General features: G+C 42.4%; 1 protein-coding gene across 1 annotated transcript in view; it reads right to left on the bottom strand.

The window, feature by feature from the left end:
* Window positions 1–1,947: 1,947 nt before the first annotated feature.
* Window positions 1,948–27,320, bottom strand: part of ADGRD2 (adhesion G protein-coupled receptor D2) — a 48,291-nt gene continuing 22,918 nt past the window's right edge. The window contains exons 14-27 of the mRNA XM_051973743.1: window positions 24,643–24,769; window positions 23,483–23,586; window positions 22,781–22,883; window positions 19,536–19,689; window positions 18,118–18,251; window positions 17,050–17,165; window positions 14,830–14,950; window positions 11,824–11,865; window positions 10,377–10,430; window positions 9,914–10,061; window positions 8,342–8,400; window positions 7,251–7,298; window positions 6,884–6,914; window positions 1,948–2,187 (exon numbers count right to left, since the gene is read on the bottom strand). Coding sequence (XP_051829703.1) covers window positions 2,180–2,187; window positions 6,884–6,914; window positions 7,251–7,298; window positions 8,342–8,400; window positions 9,914–10,061; window positions 10,377–10,430; window positions 11,824–11,865; window positions 14,830–14,950; window positions 17,050–17,165; window positions 18,118–18,251; window positions 19,536–19,689; window positions 22,781–22,883; window positions 23,483–23,586; window positions 24,643–24,769 — 1,249 coding nt within the window. The 3' untranslated portion in view covers window positions 1,948–2,179. The remainder of the gene's footprint in view (window positions 2,188–6,883; window positions 6,915–7,250; window positions 7,299–8,341; window positions 8,401–9,913; window positions 10,062–10,376; window positions 10,431–11,823; window positions 11,866–14,829; window positions 14,951–17,049; window positions 17,166–18,117; window positions 18,252–19,535; window positions 19,690–22,780; window positions 22,884–23,482; window positions 23,587–24,642; window positions 24,770–27,320) is intronic.

Genomic DNA, 27,320 nt, shown 5'->3' with positions numbered 1-27,320 from the left:
GACTTTGCCCTGGATTTCCTCTATTGCAGCGGTGAACCTCTTTGGAGATAATGCATCCATCTCCATGTTTTATGCCTTGCCTGATGCTTATTATCAAGTGAATCATTGAATAGGATTATTTCTATTGTGGTCTTCCAAGGAATCTTGTATGATTTTGATGCACAAATGGGAAATACTTTGTTGTCAAAGAGCCAGTAAGACAATGTCTTATTCTATCAAATCAAATGTGTGTGTGTGTGTTTCATTATCAACAAAGGATTAACACAATAGGATCTTATATTCTCTACATCTTTCAGTAAATTGTGAAATGATAAAGTGTGGTCCATTATTGAAATCCTTACTTGCAAAAGCTTCCTTGTTTCCTAATAATTCTCTCATCAGAAATGTTCTCAATTTATATAGAGAAAATGTTGATAAAGATTCTGTACAGATGAGAAAGAGTAGATGTATAAGTCAGTAGTCAATATTGTTCTCTCAGATACCTGAGATTTTTTCCATGCTTTTGACATCTTCTCCTTTGGATAGTTTGAGTATATCCCCACAAATTTATTTCCTCTAGCAGGGATCTCCATAGCCTCTTGGTCCCATCTAGCTGTTTTTCCCATTTTTTTCCTCTTCAAAACTAACTGTATGAAGACAACTGCATTGTTAGAGTTCAAGTGTGATTGCCCCATTATTCTCAATAGAGAAAATAGCTATTTCTTGCTAATATTTTCCATTTTTCTTGTGTGTTCAGTCCCTTTATTTTCATCTTTGGCATGACTTAATTGTGTATCTTGGCAACTTTTCTTTAAACTGGATTAACCCTCCATTGCTTTTCTCTGTTCTATGAGATGATATTGCTCATAATCAAACTTCATTTTGTAGATAAAAAAGATTGAGTGGGGGGAGGGAAGTGTGACTCTATAGTGAAAGTGGAAGTATCAGGATTAGAATTTAATCTTCCTGACTCCAAACCCCATGTTTTTTCTACTGTTTCTTCTAGCTCTAACATCCCATATTTTAAAGGACTTTTTGAGTTCTGAAATTCTATTATTTTAAGGTCCCTTCAAGCTTCATCATTCCAAAGTCTGTCTTTTCTAACATTCTCTAAAACACCATACAATACCAAATGGTATACTAAAGCATAAAATTGTAAAGTGCTGTTTAAAAAAAAAAAAAAAGGAGAGAAGAAAAATCTAGTAAAACCTATGAATATATCAAAAAAAAGCTGATGCTATATACAATATTCCATACTCATGGACATTGACCTCTACAATATTTTATACTCATGGACAGTGAGCTCTGCAAAATGTAAGAGTTTGGGGGAAAGTGATTTTTCATATCTCTTTTTTGGGGGGCAGTCTTGTTTATTATTTTGCTATAGTCAGTCTCAATTGTTTTGTGATTGTTATTTTTAATTAATTGCATTGTAGTCATTATATATTAAAAAAAACCCAATACCAAACAGTAGGTGAATCTCAGACACGAGAAGGTGGAAATTGCCCAGAGGAAAGCAAGCACAAGAAGATCATTGAATCTGTGCATGTTCTAGAATGATCAGTTGAAGGGAATAGGGATGTTTACCCTGAGAAGACTGAAGGTGAAATTTTAACTGCTTATGGGCTGAACTTGTGCCATTTGTCCCCAGAGGACTGAACCTTAAGCAATAGAGGGATGCTGCAAAGAGGTAGATGTGGATTTGATGTCTAGAAAAGTTTCCTACTCTAACATCTGTTTAAAGGTGAAATGGGTTACCTTGGAAAATAGAGATTGCTAGATGACCACGTGTCAAGTGAATTATAGTGGAGATTCTTTAGTCATGGGTTGGACCATAACATAACTTCTGAGGAATCTTCTAACCCAGATCTTGTGTTGGGTCAGAAATGTTATCTTAAGACACATTGTAAAAGGCAAATTACCCAAACCCACACAGTGAGAACATATACTCCAACCCATTCTGGGTTCTATTCCATTCAATTCAGTGCCACCATTCAAGTCAACAAATGTTTATTTCAGGCCTCCTCTGTGCAAGGCCCATGTCCTTCAGGTGCTGGCCAAGTTCTTCCTCTGGGCTGGGGGTGGAGTGCTTATTTCCAGGATGTACATCCGAAAGCTTGGCCCAAGACTGGCACGATGGGCAGGGAACCTTCTCTAAGGGCTTCACAAGTTCTGTTAGGGTCACATGTTGACACTTTCCCTAGAAACCTGAGCACAGACCAGAGACTGTTGGTGAGGAATTAAGCCTAGTTCTGAAGGTGGAACTGGTTACCTACTGATGCTCTACATCCACTGGAAAGAGAGAACAGAGAAGGGAAAGGAAGGAGTGGAGGGCAAGGGATCTTTACACATGCCCATTTCATCTGCCACCTAATGCTTTAGCTTCTACAAGAAGGGTTCAGAATTTTCCCAAGTATATTCCTTCAAATTCTGCCTCTATGGCTAAGTATAGGCTAGTAGAGAGAAAATAAGGCTTTTTTCAGGGAAAGGGAGGAGAAGATAGGGCAAATCTGGCTGCTTCTGCACTTAGCACTTCCTAGCACCTAAGGGATGCTTAATGCTAGTTGACTGACTGGTAGGGGAAAGGGCGTGGTTCTGGGAGATAGGAGGATCTAAATCCTTAGAGACATTTGGCTGGGAGGGGCATGAGGGTGGTAGACTGGTGATGGAGGTATTGGCCAGATTTTTTTTTGGACAGAGATTGACCTTTCTGATATATTATTCTTTGAGGGCTGGGAAAGCTTGTTTTCCTGGGGATGGGAGGAATAGAGTACCTTCAGACTTTTAGCAGGCGAAAGAACCAGATCACAGGTAGGCCCTGTGGTGGGTAGCATTTTTCCCTAGCAGGGTGAAGGTATTCTGACTTTCTGCTGGGAAGGAGGTCTTTTTTTTTTTTTTTTTTTTGAAATGAGAGAGAAGGGCTGTGGTAGGAGACAAAACTGTTTTCCTGAGGGGGGTGGGAGGCACCTGTTCCCAGAAGGGGGGGGGTGTATCTCCTGGGGCTACTTTCCCTGTTTCTCCTAGGGGGCTGGGCCCTGCTGGGCAGGGTAGCACCCTCCTGGAGTCAGGGAGAAGCTCACTCCATGTTGCTATGCATGGCTTAGCAACGTGCATTCACTGAGGATAATGAAATTATCCCCAGGAAACAATGCAGAAATCACTTGAAGCCAAGAAGGAGCCAGAGCTGCTGGCATCCCTTGTTTGTTAAGACAAGGCTTATGTCACAGGAGTTGGAGGTGGGGAGGGGAGGAAGGGAGGAAACTCTGAGTTCATTCTTGCCTCAGAGGAAAAGGAAGAAAAAACCGTGGGGGGCGATAGGGGGTAGGTGGTCATCTTGGGTCCTGGCACTTGAAAATGAACCTTGAGGGGTTGTGGAGGGCTAAGGGGAAGGAAGAGGAAATCCATGGGACTGGAAGAGTCCAGGGAAGGGCATGTTTCCCCCTGCAATACCTGCCCAGGGACCAGACTGGAACAAGGTGTGTAAGGTGAAGGACGAGCCATACAGTAACTCTACAAGCTATGGGCTATGCCTTCTTTCCTGGACAATATGACCTTTCTCTCTCTCCCCCCCACCCCCCACCAAAGGGCCACTGCTTCCCTCTGTTTCTGTCCCCTATTAAATTCATCGGCTCTTCCTCCCCTCCTTGTCCATACTAGCCTTTGCTTCTAAGGGAAAGGATAAGACACATGAGGACCATTTCTGGCAAAGTGTTAGAGATGAAAAGGATCTTAGAACAATGGACTGCTGTAATATGGAATGTAAGAGTTGGATGGGACTTTAGAATATTAAAAGTAGAGGGGACAATGGAACAGGATGGAGAAAATGTAAGTTGTCAATAGTTTGTGTGTAAAAGATTGGAGGGCTTTAATGACCCTCAAGCTGGACATGAGTTAACAGTATGACATGGCAGTCAAACAGTCTCATTGAGACTTTTAAAAATTATTAATTTAATATGGAACCTGTTATTAAATCAGTTTAGGAAGCTTCTAGGAAAGAACTTCTTTATGATCTGTAGTTTTAGAGAGCTGCTTGCGGGTATTGAGAAGTTAGATGACTTATACAAGGTCACACAGCTAGAAGCAGATTCTAAATCCAGATCTTCCTGCTTCCAAGGAAACTTACCATCCATTATGCAGTCAATTTGATCTTAGACTACTTTAATAAATATGTGGTGGCCAGAATGGGATCCTAACTTTAGTGTTGGAAGATCTTCTTCAATCCCTTCATTTTTCAAATGAAGAAAACTGAAGCCTGGAGAGATGAAGTGACCTGGAGTGACCAAGGTCACCTTTTCCCAATTATGTAGGATTTGAACTCAGATCCCCTAGCTCCAACTGGCAGGCTGTTTCCTTTCCATCCAGTCTTAGTACTGGATTCTAGAGTACTGTGTTCAGTCCTTGGTGCTATGTTTTATAAAGAACCCTGTCAAGTAAGAGATTATCCACAAGAGGATGGCTAAGATGTTGAAAGCACTATGCTATTGGTGGAACTGGAGGGATTTAGCCAGGAAAAGAGAAGACTTGAGGGAGGGGGAATTCTGATGACTTTTTGTCAGATGCAAAACTAGAGAGTTCCTGTGAAATAGTGGAAAATGGAGAAAACTAGCTTTGATGCTTGTCTCTGCTCATTTCTGACTGTGGGACACCAGGCAAGGGATTCAGTCTCTGGTCCTCTTCCCCTTCTCTGGAAAATGAAATGTCAGTCATCTGTAAGGGTAAGAGGCCTTCCAAAATCAGCCACTAGTAACTCAGCTCCCTGGAAGAAAGTCGCAATGTTGCAGTTGGACCTAACAACTGGAGGCGCTACCTTTGGAGTCAAGTTGCCCCAAAGTGACACGAATGGCCGTTAAGTCAGTGAAGAATCATCTGTGGAGATCTTCTCATGGGAGACCACTCAGTGAGGAGACTGGAGAAGGCACGTTTTTTCAGACAGGATTAGACTAGGTACTCTCTGGAGTCCCTTCCAACTCTGAGATTCATCAGATTCAACAGTTCCAGCAGAGACCTTCCTTTTGCTACCAAATAGTTATGTGTTTGGGGGCACATTATTCTCCCTCTCAGTAGTTTCTCTGTAAAATGGGGTGTCTGGCCCCCAAACACACACACGTTATCTCACAACTTGGGAGGACGGGACTGGTGGATCTCTTAAGCTTAGGAGTTCGGGGTTCAAAAAAGGGCTAAAAGTTGATGGAGTTATGAAGAACAGCCATCATTATGGAGCTGGTGATTGTGGGGGTGGGATGGGGAGGTAGGTGCCTAATAATGAATGTTTTCTGTTCTAAGGTTCTTTCTGATTCTTACAATCCATGTTTTGGGCTCTAAAGGATAATCCAGCTCCAACTCTCTGTAACAGCAATGCTGACATTCTAGGATTCCCCCTTCTCTCCTCTTCTTCTCTTTGTCCTTAGGACGGGGATGGGGGAAGGGGAGAATGGTAGAGAAGGGGGTGAGGGGAAAGTGTGAGCTCTTCTCAGAAGTTGACAATTCCCTGGGAGATAAATGATAGTGACCTTGCTATACGGAATGGCTTAGGACAGTAAATTCTCCGGATTTATCTAGGACATGGGCTTGTTTAGTTAACCTGGGGTGGGGGTGGGGGGCACAGATGACTGGAAAGGTAATTATATGTCTATATATCTATGCAAAAATATCTGGGTATCATGCATAGAACCCACAATACTGCAAGTGATGTGCATCAGGGGCAAACAGATGCAAGCAGATAGCTACAGGGGACTGGGGAGGGGCTATGTCATGGTTCTACACCCCCCCCCCCCCCGCTTCCTCCCCACTTTCATTCCCCCTCAGCGTCAGATTCAGCCACAGTCCTCCCCACTGCAGAGGGCTGCCTTTTTTTCCTGGGGGGAGGCAACAGGATAGCACCCTACCAGCTCTGAATATCCTCTTCCACCTGGGCCACCTCTGGATTCAGGGGCTACTGTAGGAAGGGGGGGAGGGGGAAGACCAAGAAAGGAAAACTGGGAGCAGGTGGATAAGTGGTTCTTGTGTCAGTCCAAGGAGACTCATCTCCCGCCTTTGGGCTTGGGGGGAGGTGGAATGAAGGAAGAAAGACCTTCTGCTTTTGAGCAGGGAGAGGCTAGGGAGGTGGGAGGAGAAAAAAGGCATCTCTGAATTTTGAGGGATGGGGGTAAAGGGAAAGGAGGGCCTCCTATCCATAGGGAAATAGTATAGTGGGAAGAGTAGAGAGCAGGGAGGTCTTGTGTTTGGTGACAAGGGGGGGCAGGTGGGAGGGGGAGATGAGATCTCCTGCTTTTGTGGGAGGAGAGCATGGGGAGGGGAGGAAATAGCAGAAGGGGAGAAAGAAAGGGGCATGGTGGGGCCAAGGCAGCCAGACTCAAAACTGCTTTGTTTATCTTCTTCAAGTTTAGACTCTTTTTTCCCCTCTCCCTTTTTACCCCCCACCCCACTTCAGTCATTTTCCTCACCCACTCTTATCAGCCACAAGGTTCCCAGGGTCTTCTCCTTGCCTTTCCCACAAAAGTCCCCTAAAACAAATCCTGCTTTCTGGAAAGGGACCAATCAACTAAGGAATCACCAACTGAACCTTCTTCAGAGGGACAAAGCACTAAGCTAAAGGAATAAAGGTCTAATGGTGAAATCTGTTGCATGAAACTACATAGAGGAGGCTTTGAGGGGGGACAGGAATTGGAGGGGGGAGGGGACAAGATGGAGAGAGTGGTAGGGAGAGCTCTGATTCCTCAGATTAGGCTCCTTTCTGAATCACCCCAGAATTTCCAGGGCTAGAGTGGGGGTAGGGAGCTGTTGCTGAGCTCCAGGGCAGAGTGGTTTGCCCCATTCTGAGCTCTGGCCCTAGGTCACTTATTCTCCAGCCTCCAGACCCCAGACCTCTGTAAGGTTTTTGTCTCTGCCTCCTCCCATTTCATACCTGAGGATTTGAAGGCTGTCAACTCCACTGCCTGAAAACAGGATGAAAATCAAAGACAGGGTTACTAGCACGTCCCAAACCAGGGGCAACCATGGGGATTTTGTGCTCAGTTTCCCCATCTAAATTCTACCCAGGAATTGTCCTTGGCCAGGGCCCCCTCCACCTTTTCCAGAAAAGCCTTCCCCTTTCTTATCACTCAATTCAATTCTTTTTCTGTCCTCTCAATATTCTGTCATCCTGTGTCTGTCCCTAATCTGCCCTCCATTTCCCAATCCAGCTCTTCTCAACTCAGTCCTTTCTTCCTTCCTCCCTACCACATGGATTCTTCAAGGACTCAGAAATTAGGGGTCTGTGGGAAGGGGCTCACTGTTTTTTTCTTGTGACCTTCCTCATCCCTGGGACTCCGTTTCTCCATCTGTAAAGTGACAATGTTAGACTAGATGACAATGTATGACTTGGGATTCCTCCCTTCCTGGAACACTGAGGGGTGTGGGAGGGAGAATGGGACCCCCTTTTAGTAAAGTTGGCTTCTCCTGGACCAGATCAGGGACTGACTGCCCACCCCCACCCCTTTCCCAACAGCTGCAGCTGTTATGAAATGGTTTCCTCATCTCCCTCCTCCCCTCCAACACCAGCCCAGCAACAAACTGATTCGATCTCTCAGCCTCCCTCCGTCTCTTGGCCTTGGCATTCAGACACCATGTGGAGATTAATGCTCCCGGGCTCAGAAATCATGTCCCCTGGCTCATCTCCCAGCTAGCACCTCCCTCGGGGCTATTCTGCCCAGTAACTGAATGCCCAGCTGCCTACTCAGCCCCAATGGCTGAAAACTCCTCTAGCCTGGTGGGGTCCAGGTGGTGAGCCTTAGCCGGTCCATCAGAGGTTCAAAAGGGAATGGGGGAGCCTCCAGTGGACTGACCATCTGATCAGGGCTCTACCTTTCCAATCGTTTTCATTCCGCTTTCTGTGCTGGACAGTAAAAGCATGCCCCAGTGTTGGGATAGCCCAGGTTAGACCCAGGGGCTAGAGGCAGCTTTAATACAGTGAAAAGAGCAGTACACAAATCAGACTATGGGGTTCCAGCCCCAGATCTCTGTCTTTGACTCATTGTGACTTTGGGCTCCCCATTTTCTTAGCTTTAGACTGAAAACATTGAATTCAATGGTCTATAAGGTCCCTTCCATCTCAAACGACCTATGTCCTATGTTCTAACAGTCAAGATCTCTTCTAGTTCTGATGGTTTATGCTTCAAGCTCCCTCTCAGCCTGAACATTTCATGTTTTTATGTATCTTTCAGTTCTGACATTCAAGGTCCCAAGGGTCCTTTTTAGTGATGGAATTTTATGATGAGTCCCTGGGGCCCCAAGGCATCTCGGGATCTGTATCAGCTCCTCCATCCTAGTTCAGGGCTTCAGAGAATGCTCCCATCCCCAAACACCAAGTCCAAAGGCTACTTACTGACTTCTTCGATGACATGATGGATGAAATACCCACTGGGATTTTGGCACCGAGATTCCCTAGAGTTTTACAAAAACAACAACAGTAGTGCTAAAGTTTGGCTTTAATGGAGCCCCCAAACCACCAAGCTGCAGAAGGAAATGGCAAACCACTCCAGTATCTTTGCCAAGAAAATCCCAAAAGGTGTCACAAAGAATTGGACATGACTGAAAACCGATTCAACAAAATAAACCACCAAATCTTAGACACTGATGGAGGACAAGTCACCTTCCTTATTTGTGCCACTGAACTTTCAAGCCAATGAAAAAATGATTGTCCCTTCCCAGAATACCCCATTCTAGTAAATGGCTGCTCCTCATTTCTTTGATTCTGCACCCATCTTTTCTAAGGCTCCTCCCAGTTCTAACAGTTTAATTAAGAGAGAGCTCAACAATGTGGAAGAAGATCAGAATTAGACAATCTGGAGTTAACCTCCCAGGTTGTGATAAGGATCAAACCTTAAAGCAATATAAGCTTATTAATTGTTATTATTGTCATTATTTAAATTAAGCTTCCCTGCTAAGTATCATCAGTTTCCTAATCTATAAAGTGTTAATAATACTGCCTGAACCCAAAATGTCATCCTGAGAAGAAAATCCATCAAAAGCTTTAAAGTGCTATTAAAAATAGGAGTTATTCTAGTTTTCTAAGGTCTGTTCCACCTCTAACAACCTCTTTTATTGTTAAAGATCCTTTTCAGCTTAGTCCAAATTATTTCCATTTGCATATGTTATGATTTACAAAACATTATTCTTCCAAATACTCAGTGTGTTAGGCTGTACAAGAATTATTATCCCCATTTTACAAATGAGGAGACCAAGGCTCAGTTAAAATTTAGTGACTTGTTCTGGCCCATCCCACTATTAAATGTCAGAGACTGGTGATACTGTGGATAGAGTGATGGACTTTGAGTCAGGAAGATATGAGTTCAAATCCTGTATTAGACATCTACTCTTTGACTTTGGGTGAGTCATTTAACCTCTCATCTTCAGTTTCTTCATCTGTAAAATGGGGCTAATACTAGCACCTCCCTTCCAGGATTTTGTGAGAATCACAAGAGTTGCTAAGTAGTTTGCAAACTTTAACATGAAAATAGATGTTACTGTTATTATTATTAAACTCAAATCTTCTGCTACTGTTTTAGCTGTCTAGCATTCTACTATGCTGCCTATAGGGATGGTTCAAGGATCAATCTAAGGCAGGATTTCTTAAAGTTTTTCAGTGATTCCTTTTCTCCTGAGAAATTTTTATATGACGGGTATATAAGCATATGAAATAGATATACAAATTAAACATTTACTGATAATAAATCATGATTTTGTGACTTCTGCATTCAATTATGAAACCCAATATGGGGTCGCAAACCACAGTCTAAGAAGTTGGGATCTAAGGCATTTTTAAAAAGGGAAAAGTACTAGTCAAATACTGAAGATGATTGTCTCAGTTTGAGAGACAGAGAAAGGACATCACATAACAGGACACAATGACTTGCCCTAGGTCTTGCAATCAGAAGGAAAGGGGGCCACCTGGTACCTTGGCGGACAATGTTCCCTTGGGATGGGGCCCAAATGGCTGTGGCTGGGGTAGAGGTCCTGCTGACAACAGGAGGAATGCCTTTCTCCATCTCCTGGGGAGCCGCGTTCCTTGGGCTGGATGAGTAGTTTATTGGCCGAGAACAGTTCTGTAAGTCACAAATCCCTCGATGATTTGGGTCTGCCCTAAGGATGGCTAAGAGGGCTATAGTAAATTGGAAGTCCAGAGGTTGGGGGATGTGAGTAGAAAGCAGAGCTATGTGTGCAAGGGCCCCTGAGTTAGACTGCCTAATACCAAGTTCCCTGCCTCCCCTAAAGGAAAGGGGAGACACAGCTAATGTAAAGTACTGTCAAATACATCCCATTTATATCACACAGGTAGGAGAAAATATAGAGATCAGCAAAGCAATAGGGAGGTAAAAGAAGCTTCTGCCTTCCCCCAGCATCTCACATGCTGTACTTACTGTGAATAAGAGAGCTTTTTTCTTCTCCTTCATTCTCTGTATGGCAAATCTAACCTGGGATGGGAAGTGAGAGAAGAAACAGGGATGAGGCCCGTGGTAATATCACCACAGAAATTAGAGAAAGTCCAAGCTACAGGGTCCAACCTTCTCATTTTACAGAGGAGAAGCTGAGACCCAGAAAGTGACTTGCCCAACATCCCACAGTTAGTGCAGGATAGAATTAGGACATGAACCAGTCCCAGGGGCATTGAACCAGTCTCAAGCCGGGGCAGCAGGTCCTGATTTAGCTGGACTTTAGAGACAACCCTGGAGCTAAACTCTGGCCCCAGATCCTAAGAGTCTATCAGAATCCACTTAATGGAGCCAGCTGAAGGGAAAATCAGGGTCTTTGTCTCTCTATATTTGAAGGAGTATCACATGGATGAGACAAGAGGACAAGCATTTATATAGCACCTACTATATGCCAAGAGGCAAGCATGTGGTGCAGTGAGTCTCAAGTCAGGAGGATCTGAGTTCAAATCTAATTTCAGACACTAATTGTGTGACCCTGAGCCAAGTCACTTAACCCTGTCTGCCTCAGTTTCCTCATCTGTAAAATGAGCCGGAGAAGGAAATAGCAAACCATTTTTGTATCTTTGCCAAGAAAATTCCAAATGGGGGCATGAAGGATTGGGGGTGATTCAAACCACTGAACAATGAACTATATATGCTAAGTGCTATTTATGAGGAGATGCTGTTATTCTGTTTTACAGCTGAGGAAATTAAGGCAAACAGAGTTTATGTGGTCGCACAGCTAGTGATGTCTAGTGTTAGATTTGAACTCTGGTCTTCCTGATTCTAGGTCTAGCACTCAGCCACTGCACCCACCAAGTGCTTCTGTGAAGGGCAGGGATTAGACTCTTTCTGCTTGGTCCCCAACAACAGAACGACGGCAGTGAGTGCCAGGCACATTTCAGCTCTACACAAGAATGACTTTTCTAACAAGCAGAGTTGTGCCACCATGACACTGGCCACCTCAGTAATAATGGGTTTCCCATCACAGAAGATTCTTAGTAGAGGCTAGATGACCATTTGTCAGGCCGGACAGGGGAAACTCCTCTTACTTAGGGGCTGGACTGGATGACTACTGGCTCTGGAGTTGTAGGCTCTTGGGCTGAAATCTCACAGCTATCTGTGCAAGTTACTTTGGGTGGGTCACGGTCTTAATGGCCTCCAAGACTCAAGATCTCAGATGCTGGGACGATTGTAGCTCAAAGATTCCATGATTTTGAGATTTTCCTTTCCTTCTACAGACTTAGTTCCCCTCATTCTTACCTTCTCTGGACTGCATCATTGTGACCCTTTGGGGTACCCAGTTGGGGCTGGGGGTGGAGGGTACTGAGTCACATTCTCAGTCACTAAAGGCAATCTTAAGGTGCCCATTGCTAGACCCTTCCCCGCCGCTCACCTCACTGTTGTAGACAGCATAGACCAGGAATATGTACAGCCCCTAGAGACATAACACAAAAAAGTTAAAGCATCATTACCCCAGCTTGGGGACTTGGGATAATCTACCTGCTTCTGGAGGGAGGAGTGGGCAGGGAGGCAGGGCCTGCCACTTTCTGGTGTGGGAGGCCAGCTCAGGGGGAAGCTGAACAGGGGGAGTGGTGACTGCTGAATACCAGCTCCCTTTTCCCCGAGAAAAACCAAGGTTGGCATTTCCTTTGGGAGATTTTGCCCCCTAGTGGCCTCAGACATCACAGTGAGCGCTGGAGTTCAGACCCGCTGTGATTTACCCATTGGACTAAAGTTTACTAGAGTCTTTCTAGGTCTATATTGTAATAGTCTATGTTTTAAGGACTCTTCCAACTCTAACCTTGTATGTTCTAAATTACGGCTTCTTAAGCCTTTTTTTACTTGTGAGCCCCCTTTTTACCTGAGAAATTTTTATGTGACGCTGAGTATATAGGTATGTAAGACAGATATATAAACCAAACATTTACTGGTAATAAAATCTCATGACCTCCACACTAAGTTATAAGTCCCCATGTGGGTTGTGAACTACAGTTTAAGAAGCTGGGTTCTCAAGGAATTTACTAAGTCCTACGTTAAAATCCAGCTTCAAACTCTTACCAGCTGTGTGACTGGCAAGTTAACTATTTGCCTTATTCTTTTCCCTTCCCTTCCTCTTCTCCTAAAGTCTATATTCATGTTCATGTTCAAAAGTCCTTTCCAGCCCTCACTTTCTATATTCCACCACAATTTTATGCTTTAATACTCTGAATTTGATGACCCAAGTTTCCTCCTAGCTCTAATGGTCATGTGAGTTTATGAGAGACAAGATGATAGAAAAACTGCAATCAGCAGAGATAGAAGCAAAGACAGAGATGGAGAATCTGAGATGAGCTACAGTAGAGACTGGAAGGGAATAAGCAGAGATAGAATTGCAAAGGAGAGACTAGGGGAGGAAAGAGAGATAAAAAATATAGAGGCACTGAGTGAAGTGCCTGATGAGGTCCTGGGTAAGTAGGTGGGGTTACCCAAGACCTCCACAAGGATGGGACTGTAAGACTGAACTGAACCCCAACAATGCCCTTTTCTGCTTGCCTCAGGGAATTTTTATTTTTGCTGAGGGTTAAGTGACTTGCCCAGGGACATATTTGAACTCAGGTTCTCCTGACTTCAGGGATGATTGCTCTATCAGGGAGTAATCTTATCAGTATTTTAGGCTTTGTCTGCCAACCCCACCTAGTTAATCAGGATCTCATCAGGCCTACCTGGAGAAAGATAGATGCAAAAAAAGAGAAAGGAAAAGAAAAACACACAGACATATACATAAACTGAGACAGAATCAAGGAGAGGCAGAAATCTATAGGGAAAGGGAATAATTGGAAGTAAAGGAGAAAGCGACAGAAGGTGGGCTTGGAGAAAGTCAGTAGCTACGAAAATGAGGGACTTGAGCACCTGCTACTATCCAGTGAAGGAAGAATTAAGGAAGAGGTCTGATCAGGAAGCTAGAGCCCTAGAACAGGAATGAGCACCTCCAGTGGGTACCAGAGACTGGGGGACATCCTGAGTGCTCTGATGCTTCCCACCTCCCATTGTCTTCCTCAGATGAAGCCTGCTTCTCTGCTGAGTAGAAGGAGATACCAGGGACAGGGAGAGACAAGGAAAAAAGAAACTGAGAGAACTAGGCAGAGAAAGGAAACAGATAAAATGAGAGAAACATAGCCAGAGCTAGGCAGGGAGAGAGAAAACAAAGACTTAGTCTTAGTGTGAATGAGTATCAGATTTCTCCTTCTTTCCCAATAAAAGACAAGGGTCAGTTGCTGAGAGCTGGACTGGGTAGGGAGAAGGGGAGAAAGTTTTGAGTATAGTCTTGTAGGGGCTATGGATGATTCATGGAGTTAGTGCAGATGGATCCTGGAACTCCAAGGAAATGACGCTGTGGAGCAACATGTGAGAAGAGCTCTATTGGAGGATATGGTTGGACACTTCCTCAGGCCTCAAAGACCAGATGAATGTTTCTGACCATATACAGAACCTGGAAGCAGAGAACTTTGTCCCCCTCCCTCTCCAACCCCTTCTTTCTTCCCACCTTAGACTGGGTCAGACACAGGGCTTCTGGAAATCTACACACCCATGCACAAGCATCCCACTGTCCCACTGGGGCTTCTCTACCTTATAAGGTAAGATTACACAATAACAGTTCACACAGCGCTTTCCACATAGTTGTCCTATGAGGTAAGGAGGACAAGCATTATATCCCCATTTTACAGATGAGGCTAAAAGAAGGGTGGGGACTTGCCTAAAGTTACACAGCGTGTACTACAATGTATGTAACATAATTACTTAGTATCATAGATTTAGAATTGGAAGAGACCTCAGGGCCATCTACTCTGACTCACTTTAACAGAAGGAGAAACTGGGGCTCAGAGAAGTGAAATGTCTTGTTCAAGACCACATAGCCAGTAATTGTCTGGTGTGAGAGTTTAAATCCAAATCTTCTGATTTAACCTATTTTTGAGTTTCCTGAAAAGTCAAAAAAGGCAGTAGTAGGTGGGAAAAGACCTGAATTTGGAGCCAGAGGATTTGATTTAATTCAATAAAGAATTGAAGTGGGGTTTGAATCCCACCTTTGAAATTTCCTAGTACGGTGACCTTGGGCAAATAATTTTTCCCTCTGGGCCTCAATTTACCCATCTGTAAAATAAGGTCATTGGATTGGGATATTACAAATTCTAAGGCTGCTATGTAAAGGGCTCTCATTACTCAGTCACCAATAGTGGGGCCAACACCGATCCTGGAGTCTGACTCCTCTGCTTGGACTTCTGAGTTACCTTCTGTAATGGGATACTTTGGGCAGAGGAATGATAAGGAGAAAACAGGGGTTTGAATGTGCAGGAAGGCCGATGAGCTGGACCCAGGCCCTCTATCCTGCTTTTCTTCTGGTGTTCCCTGAGTGGCGGGGTACCTGGAAAGAGTTGAGGATGATGGACACATATGCCCATGCCATGCTGAGGTGTGCCAGCATGCTACCCAGCCAAGTCAGGCCCAGAACTGGCAGCAGCACCAACACAGGTTTGATTGTTGCCCTGGGGAAAAAAGGAGAGAAAACCCATCAGTTCAGAAGCCAAGGTGGGACACACCAGAGGGACAGCTAAGCCCCTGCTCCCATCCCCCTCTAATAAAGACCAAGGACAGGGAAGGCAACTTCTGTCTTATCTTCCCATCACTCTATAGAATAGTCATGAACAGTCATGTGATCATGGGCATTGAGTTCCCTTTTCTCTGCCTGTAAAATAAATAGGGAGCAGAGGGTAAGGAAAGATTGAATTAGAACCAGGGGTTCTGAACCTAGAATACACAAACTTAATTTTTTTGATAAATGAATTTCAATATAATTGATTTTCTTAGTAATCGTATGTATTTTAGTTAACATACTAAAAGCATTATTCTGTAATAAAAACATTATTGTGAGAATGAGCCTTCTTGGGCAGAGGAATAATAAGCAGGAAATAGGACCAACCAGGAAGGTTGGTGAAACATCATTCTGTGAGATGATTCAGACCAATTCCAAAAGACTTGTGATGGAGAGACTCCTCTGTATTTAGAGAGAGGACTATGGAGACTGAGTATGGATCACAATATAGTATTTTCACCTTTTTTTGTTTGCTTGTTTTTTCTCTCATTTTTTAAATCTGATTTTTCTTTGCAGCATGATAAATGTGAAAATATTTTTAGAAGTTTTGCACATGTTTAACCTATGCTGGATTCCTCACTGTCTAAGAGAGCGGGGAGAGGGGGACAGAGGGAGAAAAATTTGGAACACAAGGGTGAATGTTGAAAATTATCTTTGCATGTATTTTCCCCATAAATCCTACACCCCTCACTCAGAACACTCTCTCTCCCAAGGCAGATCCCAAACAAACACTACTTTTTACAATGAAGAAATTTCTCTTTCCAAGAACTTCTCAGGAAGTTATTTTTGGAAGGAAATTTAGGCCATGATATTGCTCCTTCACTTCTCTATCAGCTCAACAAAGGCAGACTGGCTAAAATGTTCCAGCTTTCTTTCAGTACCCACTACCCAAAAGTGCCATCTTTTCTCTTCTATCATAAGTGACACAAGATTTTTTCCTTTACCCTTTCCTTTCCATATTATTTTAAGATTTATTTTTAGAGAGACAAATAAAAAATACCCCTCAAGAAATAAGTAGTGAAAGGAATAGCATACTCATTTCAAGATGGGGAAACAGATTTCAGAAAGGTTAAGTAACTTTCAAAGGATTATTTGGGAAAAATAATAACAGTTAACATTTATATAGTATTTATTCCACATCAGGAACCGTGAAGTGCTTTACAATTGTTAAATCATTTGATCCTCATAATAACCTTGGGGAGTTGGTGCTATTATTATCCTCATTTTACAAATGAGGAAACTGAGGCAGAGAGTGTTTAAGTAATTTGCCCAGAGCCACACAACTAGTGTATGAGTCCAGATTTGAACTCAGGTTTTCCAGACTCCAGGCCTGGCACTGGGCCATCTAGCTGGCAGCTCTTTCTTTCCTACTTATCACTTTAGGTTCTCAACTTGGGAGAAGCTCTCAGCTTGGGCCTTCTATTCCAGACTGTGTCCTTGTTTCTTTCCTGAACTGGGGGGATATAGGACAGATCCACCACATGATCCACAGACACATTCAAATATTCATAGGGTCACAGACCCAGAGCTAGAAGGGCCTCAGAGGCTAACTGGTTCCAGCTCCTTCCTTCTCTACTTAGAGGAAAAAAAGGAACTTGTTTAAAGTCACACAGGAATGAAGTAGAAGCCTTCTGATTCTAATTTAATGCACAGTATTTAAATATTTGTAAAATATGTTGCATACATCAGCTCATTTGAGCCTCACAACAATATCCTGAGGAATACAGATATTACTATCTCCATTTTTTCACTCCAGGAAACAAGCTCGGAGACACTGTTTGTATTTACATAGCTAGGGGTGGAGATAGAATTTGAAGCCGGGTCTTCTTGACTCCAAGTCCTAGCATCCTATCTACTGTATCATCTTGGGGATCTATAGATTTAGGTTAGATGTACCAATCAACGTGAGTATTCCCCCATCAAACTCAGATTGTCACTGAAAATTTCTCTTTGATGCCCAGTCATCAATAGGTGGTCCCAATGGCCCTTTACCATATCTGGACTCCAATCTGCCTCTCCAGGCTATGTTGGGGGCTCAGCATTCTAGACCGTCGCCGGGCACTGGACACAGTGACTATCACCACTCGGAACAAGATGAAGGTATTCACCTGGGGGCCAGGTATAGAATGGATGTGTTATACTCCTATTTGTTCAACATTTATTCTCTCTATCCTTCCTGGGTCCTTCTTCTGGCTTTCTCTCTCAGTGCCTTGCTTTCTGTTCCTTCTTTCTCTCTTCCCATCAAGAATTAGTATTTAATGTATAGAAGATGTATACATTTATTGGATTACTTGCTATCTAGGGAAGGGAAGGAGGAAGGGAGGGAGAACAATTTGGAACACAAAGTTTTGCAAGGGTGAATGTTGAAAACTATATTTGCTTTTTTTATTTTATTTTTTAATAATAGCTTTTTATTTTCAAAATATATGCAAAAAATTTTCAAAATCTTGTGTTCCAATTTTTTTCTCCCTCCATCCTCTCACCCCCTCTCCTAGACAGCTTTACATGTAGTTTGAAAATAAAAAGCTGTTATTAGGGAGGAAAAAATAACTACTCTTTATCAAGTCTTCCAAATTCCAATACTCCAGACCCCCCAGGACTCACCTCCAGGTATTCCTACCCACCTACCCAAATAACAGTCCGATTTTGTCCATTTGGATCTTATCTCCTTTTCCCTGGAGCTCTTTTCTCTTTCTCACTCCTCCCCTCCCAAAAAAAAACCAAAAAACCCCCCAAAAAACAAAAAAAAACAACCAACCTATCAGCCTCCTCAGGACCTATAATTTTCTTGACCCTAATCTAGTTCTCCTAAATCTGTCCCCTATCCCCTCAGAATCTGTTCTCTTCCAGTCCCTCTTCTCTAGACTTTATCCCTGATCTTTCAGATCTCCACATTTCATCTAAGCCTCCAAACTTACTTTCTATTCCCATAGGATCCACCATTCTCTTGGATTTCCTGGAACCTTTTCATTTAAATCTCACTGAATATTCTCTTTCTGGCCAATCCCAATTTTCAGAGCCTTCCCCTCAGGACTCCCCTTGTCCCTGCCTCTCACTCACAGTCAGTACAAAAAGGACAGGTCCTGCAAAAGCCCAGATGACACCTTTCCGCAAGCTAAGCCAGCAGTGATGATCAGCCATATAGCCATCAAAGGAGAAAGCCAGAGTGATACCTACAACGACCACTGGGAGACCTGTAGAAAGAGACAGATGATGGATGAATGATGAAATGACTGAGGAAACAAAAATTTGACCTTCCAAGAATACCAACTTTTTAAGCAATACATATCAACTGCCTAACGAAAGAATGCGCCAGGTCCATTCTTCAGCTTGGAGCTGGACACCGAATACAAGGGGAGATGGACTTTTACACATTAAAAATTAACAAATAAGGCCACTTAATTAAAAAGAAATAATTAAACATTAGATAATCTGATTCCTAAATGGATGAAAGATTAGGGATTTAAATTGAGAGGGGAAGAGCAAACAAATGCAATTCCCTGAATTCTGAAAAAGGTGTCCCACTCCCTTAAGTGTCTGTAAGATAATAACTGATTGATCAACATAGGATCGGTTTTCAGTTAAGACATATGAGTTGCTTGAGATGTATAATTGTGAGAAAACTTAATTAAGGTTTCTAAGCAGCAGATAAAGGTAGTCCAGTTTCTCAGCCACACAAGAATTGTTCAAACTATACAATACAATAAGGTTTTCTCCTAATTCCTACAATTGACAAAGTTTTCTCACAAGACAGAAATTGGACTAGACCCACAATTAATTAGAAAGAGAATTGAGGTAACTCCAGAATTGAATCACAGTGTAGTTCACTCGTTTCCTATAATTAACCACTTCCTGTCTTAATTCCCTCAATTCCATCAAGACCAACAAGATATTAACAGTCATTTCCAACTTCTCTCCCCAGTTATCTCAGACCAAATAGCCTTAGTTTTTCAGACTACTTCTTAGACACTTTGGGGGATCTCCTTTATCTTTTGCTGGGTGAAATAAGGAGAATTTTGAGAGAAGCTGAGTGTGGGGAATAGAAAATTTGGGTCTGGATCGGGGAATCAGAGACAGAATTTGTGCATATGTATTCCTGATTTCAATTTAGGTTCAAGATTAGAGGCAATATTGAGTAGTGGTTAAAACCCTGGATTCCTAGTGGAGATTTAGAATTCAGAGAGACTTGAGACCTTCTAGTCCAATGATCTTATTTGACCAAAGCAAAAATGGACCCAAGGTAGATGTCATTTTTCCAAGATCACATAGACAATAAATATTCAGTCTGGGATTTGAACTAAGATATTCTGACTCCTAATCCAACACTCTATGACATTTTGGTCCAAATATCAGCCTGTCCCTCATATAGGCTCATCCCTAAGACATCATTGTTTGAAGTGATAATGTAATCTAGTGATCTCCTCACCTTCCTCCCATCTCCCTGTTCTTACGGGCCTCTTGGACAGCTCAATTCTTACCCCAGCCTATCATGTAGTAAAATCTCATCCTCCCGTCCTCACTCTTGTTGACAGCTACGACTTTACTCCACAGCAGAAGCCCCTCGACCAGCATCCAGGTGAAGGCAGCCATGAAGAAGAGGTGCAAGAAGGCTGTCAGCACCATGCACACCACCTGGGACCGGGAAGGGCAAGTATAAGGGCCAATGTATCATCTCCCACATCTTGGACCACCTCAAATCTTGAAATCCTTTCCATCTCACTCATGGGACTCGAGTCAGGAATCTGATTCAGAATCTGAAGCCTTGATCAAAGGAATGACATTCCTCATCTCTGACTCTCAGTTTCTTGATCCATAAAATGGGGACAACAGAGCACCTCCCACTTCACAAGGTTACAATAAGAGGAAAACACCTTGAAACTGTAAAAAAGCTAAAGAAATGGAAGATAAGAGGGCCACCATTCCATGATTAAAAAAAATGATGACATATGGAAAGAACACTGGATATGGAAAAGGTCTGGTTCTGTCTTTTATTATTTCATTGGTAAATCCACTTATGTCTCTGAGATTCAATTTTATCAATAAGACAGAGATGATAATATTCTGTACCATCTACCTCAAAGGCTAATTGTGAGGACCAAAAGAGATCAAATATGTGAAACATTTAGTAAACCTTAAGGTAGTAAGTGGCTATCAGTTAGAAATGTTATTAAAAACCAGCAGCTGCATCAGGAGCTGGTTCACATAGGTTCACATAGGAGGCACTTAATCAATGTTTATTAACTGATCTGTTGATTCACCAGAATGAGTGATACAATGAAAGTCAAAAGATCTGGGTTTTTGTCTTGACCGCCACTAATTCTGAGTGACTGTGGGTAAGTTGCTTTCTATCTCTGAATTTTATTCAATTTCCTTATCTGTAAAATATATGCTACCTTCTTTCCCTTACAAGGGTTTTTGGAAGTTCAGATGAGATATGGCATTGGCAATTATTTCCAAAAGTACATAGGGAATAACATGGTTTGTTCTGCGGAAGTGAGTGAAATGTGTGAGGAAGAAGTAGGATGGAGCTCACCAGCTTTAACCAATTCTTATCAATCTTGATGAGGCAGCTAGGAACAATTAGGAAGGTTGGAAAAATTCTCCAATTTTACTTCTTTGCAGATTTCTTTTTTTTTTTTTTAATAATAACTTTTTATTGATAGAAACTGTGCCAGGGTAATTTTTTTACAACATTATCCCTTGCACTTGCTTCTGTTCCGATTTTTCTTCTCCCTCTCTCCACCCCCTCCCCTAGATGGCAAGCAGTCCTATATATGTTAAATATGTCCTTTGCAGATTTCTTAAGTGGAATTCTCAGGATGATTTCAAGAATCTTCAGGTCAGCAATCCAGAGATATAATAGGAATTTAAAGAAATTTGGGAGCTATAATTTAGATAATCTGAGTTGGACTGAGTAAATATGAATGGATAACTTTGGATGAAATAGTTAAAAAGACAAACTAAAAATACCTTCTCTACCTAGTTGGCTGGGACTTAAATCACAAAAGAGTTAAAGGTTGTCCCTTTAGCTCTTGTTATTTGTCCTTCATTCTGGAAGAGGATCATGACATCAGGGAGTTGATGCCACGGCATGCAAGTGAATCTCTGTGCAGTCACCTGCCTCACTTTCTCTTCCAGACTCATCTGGGTCCAGTGGCCAGATACAGGGTATCTGGAGGTGGCCCTGGATGAAGGGGGAGACCGTGGCCTTTTTAAGGCCAGCAGGTCTCAGTTTGACTGGGGCAATTCCCATTCAGTGGTTAAAGCTAGGTAAGAAAGGAGCCAGAGTAGCCTTTTTTACCTAGTCAAAAAATCAATCAATCAATCAATCAATCTGGGAGGGGGAAACCATCAGGATTTCTGGGCAAAATGGAAGCAATTGCTATTCATTCTGAGTCAATCAGGGCCCAAATAGGGACCTAGTGGGGCTTGGCCAATTGGTTGTTGGCCAATCAATGAGAGCCGGAGTCCTTTTAATTTTAATCATCAGTGACAGGTGAAGCAAGCATGCAAAGCAGCTGGAGACCAGCAGATGGCAGCAGAGACGTTTAGAGTCATGTATGATGACATCACAGAGAGAAATTAACAGATCCTAGAGCATCAGAGGTATGAATTAATAATAATAGTTACTATGTATTTAGAAGCAATGTGTTGTTGTGAGAGCTGGGCAATAAGAAAAGCTGGATGCCATAGAACTGATATTTTCAAATTATGGTGAGAGATCAAATAAGTCAATATTTAAAGAAATTAATTCAGGCGATTCACTGGAAGGTCAGGAAATGAATCTGAAACTAAAATACTGTGGCCACACAATGAGAAGATGGGAGTCACTGGAAAGCCTCTGATGGTGGGAAAGACTGAAGGCAAAAGGAAAAGGGAATGGCAGAGGATGAAATGAACAGGTGATATAATGGAAATGAAAAATATGAACTCGGACAGATTTCAAGAGATAACGAAAGATAGGAGGGCCTGGAGTGCTGTGGTCCACGGGATCACAAACTCAGACACAATCAAACAACAAAAAAAAATAACACATCCTGTGGTTGTTACAGATATTATCTCATTTAACCTTCCCAACAATCCTGTAAGGTAGGCATTATTATTATCCAATTTACAGAAGAGGAAACTGAGGCAAAAAGAGATTTTTTTTTTAAGTGACCTCACTCAGTCACATAGCCAGTAAGTGTTTGAAGACAGATTTGAACTTAGGTTTTCTTAACTTGAGATCCAGCACTCCCTCCACTGCACTCCCCAGCTGCTCCACTTGCTGGGATACATGTGCTCTTCCACACGATTTCTTTGGATATACCCTATTTTTGTGTATCCTCTCCCAATGAAGATGTGGTACTCGTGGGAGAATGTATATCTGAATATATGGGGAAATAGTTATTTCTTTTATTATAAATTAAATGTCTTTGATTTGAACTAATGTTTGCACTCTGATTAGTTGGTAGTAGAGAAAACACACAAATGAGGCTATATTTTTAATTTTTTTTTTTTGTGGATTGCAGAACAAATATAAAATGTAAAACTGTCCTAGACTTCTGGATTTCCATCTATAGAATAAAAATACTCATTCTATTCCTTCTTTTTTCTTAAGGAGGTAAGGAGGATGGAGGAGAAAGAGAAGTGATATTTTAGACCCAGAGCCTTCTCTGTCTAGTTAGGACCCATGTTCCATATTCTGACTCATACGCACACCTCCAAGGTTAGGACTGCCCACCTTCTTGGCTTTTGCCCATTCGCTGAACATGAGAAGGGCTTCAGCAGCCGCTAGAGCAAGGATAAGGTTCTTGTGAACGGTGGTCCTCTCAGACTGTGGGAGCCTGGGAGAGACAGCAGAAGAAAAGAGGAGAGGGAGAAGGAAAGGAGGAGGAGGGAAGAATATGAGAAGGGAGAAGAGGAGGAAATGAAGAGGCAAAAAAGGAAGAGATGAGGAAGAAGTGAGATGAGGAGATCAAAAAGATGAGGAGGAAAAGAGTAAAAAGAAGGGTGAGTGGACGATGGAGAAGGAGAGATGAGGATGAAGAAAAGGAAGAAATGGAATAGAAGATGAGATCACAAAGGCAGAAGAAATGAGAAGGAAAGAGGGATGAAGAGGGAGGCAGAGAGGAAAGTGGAGAAAAGGGAGAAGGGTGCCAAGGGAAAAAAGACAAGGAAGAAGAAGCTGAAAAACCAACTTTCCTCCCCAAATCTCAGCAAAGTTTCATGTGCTCTCCCCGCTTCTAGCTGGTGCAGAGGTGAGTGCTTAGATCAGAAAGGAGCTAGATGGTAGGGCCAACTTTGGAGGGAGCACCTGAGCATCTCCTCCCCTTATGATGCTTGAAAAGGGGACCGTATGAGTCCCAGGGGAGCCCTTGTGAGGTTCAGGGCAGTGTGGGGCAGAGCACATGCAGAGCTCATCAGATGTCTGAGGATCCCTTACCCAACAGCCAGGAAAAGGATGAAGGTGGTGATGAGAGCACAAAAGGACACTCCACAGCCGATGAAAGAGAGTGTCTTCAGCACAGACTCCTCCTCAGAGCTCCTCTGTTTGAAGAGATGAACAGGGCCAAACCACATGGAAATCCACAGTACTGGAGCCTTCTTTCTCCATTTTTTCTACCCATGTTAGGGTGACTAGTTGGGGAAAGCTGCTTTTCCTTTCATCAGTTTCCTCGTCTTTAAAGTGGGGAGCTTGGACTGGCTAATGTTTAAATTCCCTCATGGCTCTGACATTGTGTGATTTGAGGTCTTTCCCAGCTCTACATTTCATATCTCTTCCAACCCTTAACATTCCCCTCCTATAGATCCTTACCACCATTGCCCTCTCTCCCCCAACCTCAACCATGGCCCAATCAGGATTCTGATGACTGTGACTGCTTTATTATTAAATATTATTAATAATAGCAGTTGGCATTTCCTTATCACTTTAAAATTAACAAAGTGCTTTGCATATTATTTAATTTGATTTTCACAACAACTCCAGGAAGTAAGTGAATTCTATTCTTTCTCTTTAAAAAATAATAATTATAGTCTTTTATTTTTCAGAATATACTCAAATGTAGTTTTCAACATTCCTCCTTGCAAAATGTTATGTTCCAAATTTTTTCCCCTCTCTATCCCTCCTCTCTCTCCCCCTTCCCTGGATAATAAGCAATTCAATATAAGTTAAACATGTGCAATTCTTCTATACATATTTCCACATTTATCATGTTGTACAAGAAAAAATCAGATAAAAAGGGGAAAAATGAGAAAGAAAATAAATAAATAAACAACAAAAAGGTGAAAATACTATGCTGTGATCCACATTCAGTTTCCATAGTCTTCTCTCTGGATGCGAATGGCTCTCTCTATCACAAGTCTATTGGATTTGCTTTGTTATTTTATTCTCTTACACTATAGGTGGGGAAACTGAGGCCCAAACTGAGGAGGGTCACACAGCTAGTAAATGTCTGAGACAGAATTTGAAATTCAACTCTTCCTGACTTTCCAAGGCCAATACTCTATCCACTGTGGCATCTCACTATTTCCAGTACTGATTGAACCCTTTAACTCTATCACCAGACACTTTTCCCTAGCCCCTTCTCCTTTTTTCTGACCCACCTGGACATCAAACACCTGTAAGAGGATGGCAAAGTTGGTGCTGTGGTTGCAGAAACAGGAGGTAGATTCTGGGTGCTGAGCAGTCACTGCACATCCTTCGTTGGACCAGGAGCCCCCAGCCTCAGAGCTGGTATGGGAGGAAAACAGAGGACCTTTTATTAGAATGAGCTCATGCTGTCCTATTACTACCCGGGGAAGTAGGAAGGAACCTCTGCTACCAGGCTGGATGCTAATCTTGCCACCTATTTAATATCTGACCTTAGACAGGATTTGTCCTTTTAGCTTTCTAATAATCTACAGAATAAGTAAAATAGGTTTATCAGCCCTAATCTACAGAATGGGGCTGATAAACCTATTTTACTTATTCAATCCCTGCCTTTTTCCCTTCTTCTAACCCTCCATCCCTACTTTTTTCCTTTTTTTCACCCTCCCTTCTTGCCTTTTTTCCTTTTCAATGCTGGGTATGAAATAAGGCTTACATTCCCAGATCTGATTGCTCCATCCATTTGGTTTTGTTCAACCTTTTCTTTATTAAATGGAGGGTTTGGAGTAGAGGAGTAAGGTTTTTGTTTCCTATTTTGTCTTTCTTGTGAGGTTGGGGCAAGGAGGAGAGAGGGAGAGAATAGAAATGCTTGTTGATTGAAAAAAATTAATTAAAAAAGAAAACATGATGTGAAAAGCAAAAAATACCAACAAAACTTCTAAAAACACCCCAGCACGTGTGCAGGCGCTACAGCTGTGATATCATGGAAATAACATTGGATTTGAATTCTGTGGACCTGGAGTTTGAATTGTGACTCTGCTCCCCATTATTCTCAGGCCAAACTTGAGGAATAGACGCATAACCCACAGAGATATATTCTGGATTGGGAATCAGAGGACCTAGTTTCAAGTCTTGCCCATTCTATTTACTACCTAACTGATATTGAGCAATTCCCTTAATAGGAGCAGCTAGGTGATACCAGATCTGGTCAGAAAACCTGAGTTCAAACTATTCTCAGATACTTACTAGCTGTGTGACCTTAGTAAGTCACCCAACAATGTTTGCCTCAGTTTCCTCATCTATAAAATGAGCTGGAGAAGGAAATGGCAAACTACTCCAATATCTTTGCAAAAAAAATCTCACACAAGTCCATAAAGAGTTGGAAACAACTAAAAAAATGAGTGAACAATAAAAATTCCTTTAATCTCTCTGAGTTTTAGTTTGCTTACCTAGAAAGCAGAAGTTCCCTTCTAATTCCATTCCCTGAGAGCCCAAATATTAACAAAGAAAAACTCCAAATAAGTGCAAAGTTTTACCCATCTGTGTGATCCTGGGTAAGTCATTTAACTACAATTGTCTCAGCAAAAACAAACAAACAAATAAATAAAAGCCTGGCCTTCCTTCCTTGTCAGGATCATTCTGAGGATCTCTAGGCAGCCATAATATTAATTCATCATCATCATATTCATCATTAGCAGCAGTAGCAGCTCAAGGATTTCCATTATTATTAGTGTTGAACAATAACTTCTTACTATGTGTGTAAATGTATTTATCTAGCTGTGCCTTTAAGTATCTACATACATACATGTGTATACATTTATATACATATGCATAGTAGGTAGTATATAGGTATAGATTCTGCCTCTCTCTCTCGATGTGTGTCTCTCATTTGATGGCATGACAGGCAGGCAACAATCCTTCCACTCATCACTGTGGGACCCTCCCTACCTTCTGCTCCCCATTCAAAAGACCCCTTCAATTATTAAAGGGGCTTTCTCTTCCCTTTTACCACATTCCCCTCAAGCAACAGAAAGGAATCATGTCCCCTCCCCTCCCCCCCACATTTTCCCTTGGAAATCAATGGGAATTCTTTAAGATAAAAAATAAAAAGAAAACCCATAAAACCAGGAAAATGTATGAAAACCCACCAGGTATTTGAGTAGTAGAGGAAGTCTTAGGTTTTTCAAGGGGTAGAGGGGGTCAGAAATATTGCCCAGTTTTCACAAACTGTTGGGGACTCTAGAGTTCCTGCATAAGAGAGTTTGCAGGATTGTTAGTTCCTTGTTGATCTGGATCTGCCCATAAAGTTTAGTGATGGGAAGTGAGAACGATCAATCAAATCTAACATACTCCCCCCAAAACTGTGTGTTTTTGGAATGACCTGGCAGCCAAGAAGCTTAGGCTTCATTAATAGGAAATGCATGTTTAACACTTGGATGATGACAGTTCCCTTCCTCGCTGTCCTGGTCAGACCACTTTGGGAATATCATGCTCGTTTCTGGGCCCCACATTTCAGGAAGGACACTGACAAACTAGCCCTGCCAATGGACCATGAGCAGCATGGTGGCAGAACTGAGGGGCCAGGAGTGTGAAGGAGCCAGTTCCTGTGGTGTCCATTGGCGAATACGACAAATCAGGGCAAATGCACATACCCACATTGCTCTGCTGGAAACTATGCTATCTCCTAGACTCTAGCTTAAGAAACCAATAATATCTAATCTTAGAAGAACATCCTAACTCTCTTTACATATGTGAAGGGTTATCCTATGGAAGAGCAATTAAGCTCATTTTGATTGGCTCCAGAGGGCAGAACAAATAATAGATTGATGGCTGTTATAGTGAACCAATTCTTGTCTTGATTTAGCAATAAATATTGCAATAAGTAGGGGCTGCCCCACTTTTAGGAGGTAGTAGC

This window comes from Antechinus flavipes, chromosome 2 (assembly GCF_016432865.1).
Source record: "Antechinus flavipes isolate AdamAnt ecotype Samford, QLD, Australia chromosome 2, AdamAnt_v2, whole genome shotgun sequence".
In the NCBI taxonomy this organism is placed as follows: Eukaryota; Metazoa; Chordata; class Mammalia; order Dasyuromorphia; family Dasyuridae; genus Antechinus; species Antechinus flavipes.
Note: the sequence above shows the minus strand (reverse complement) of the source record. Positions and strands in the feature narration are given on the sequence as shown.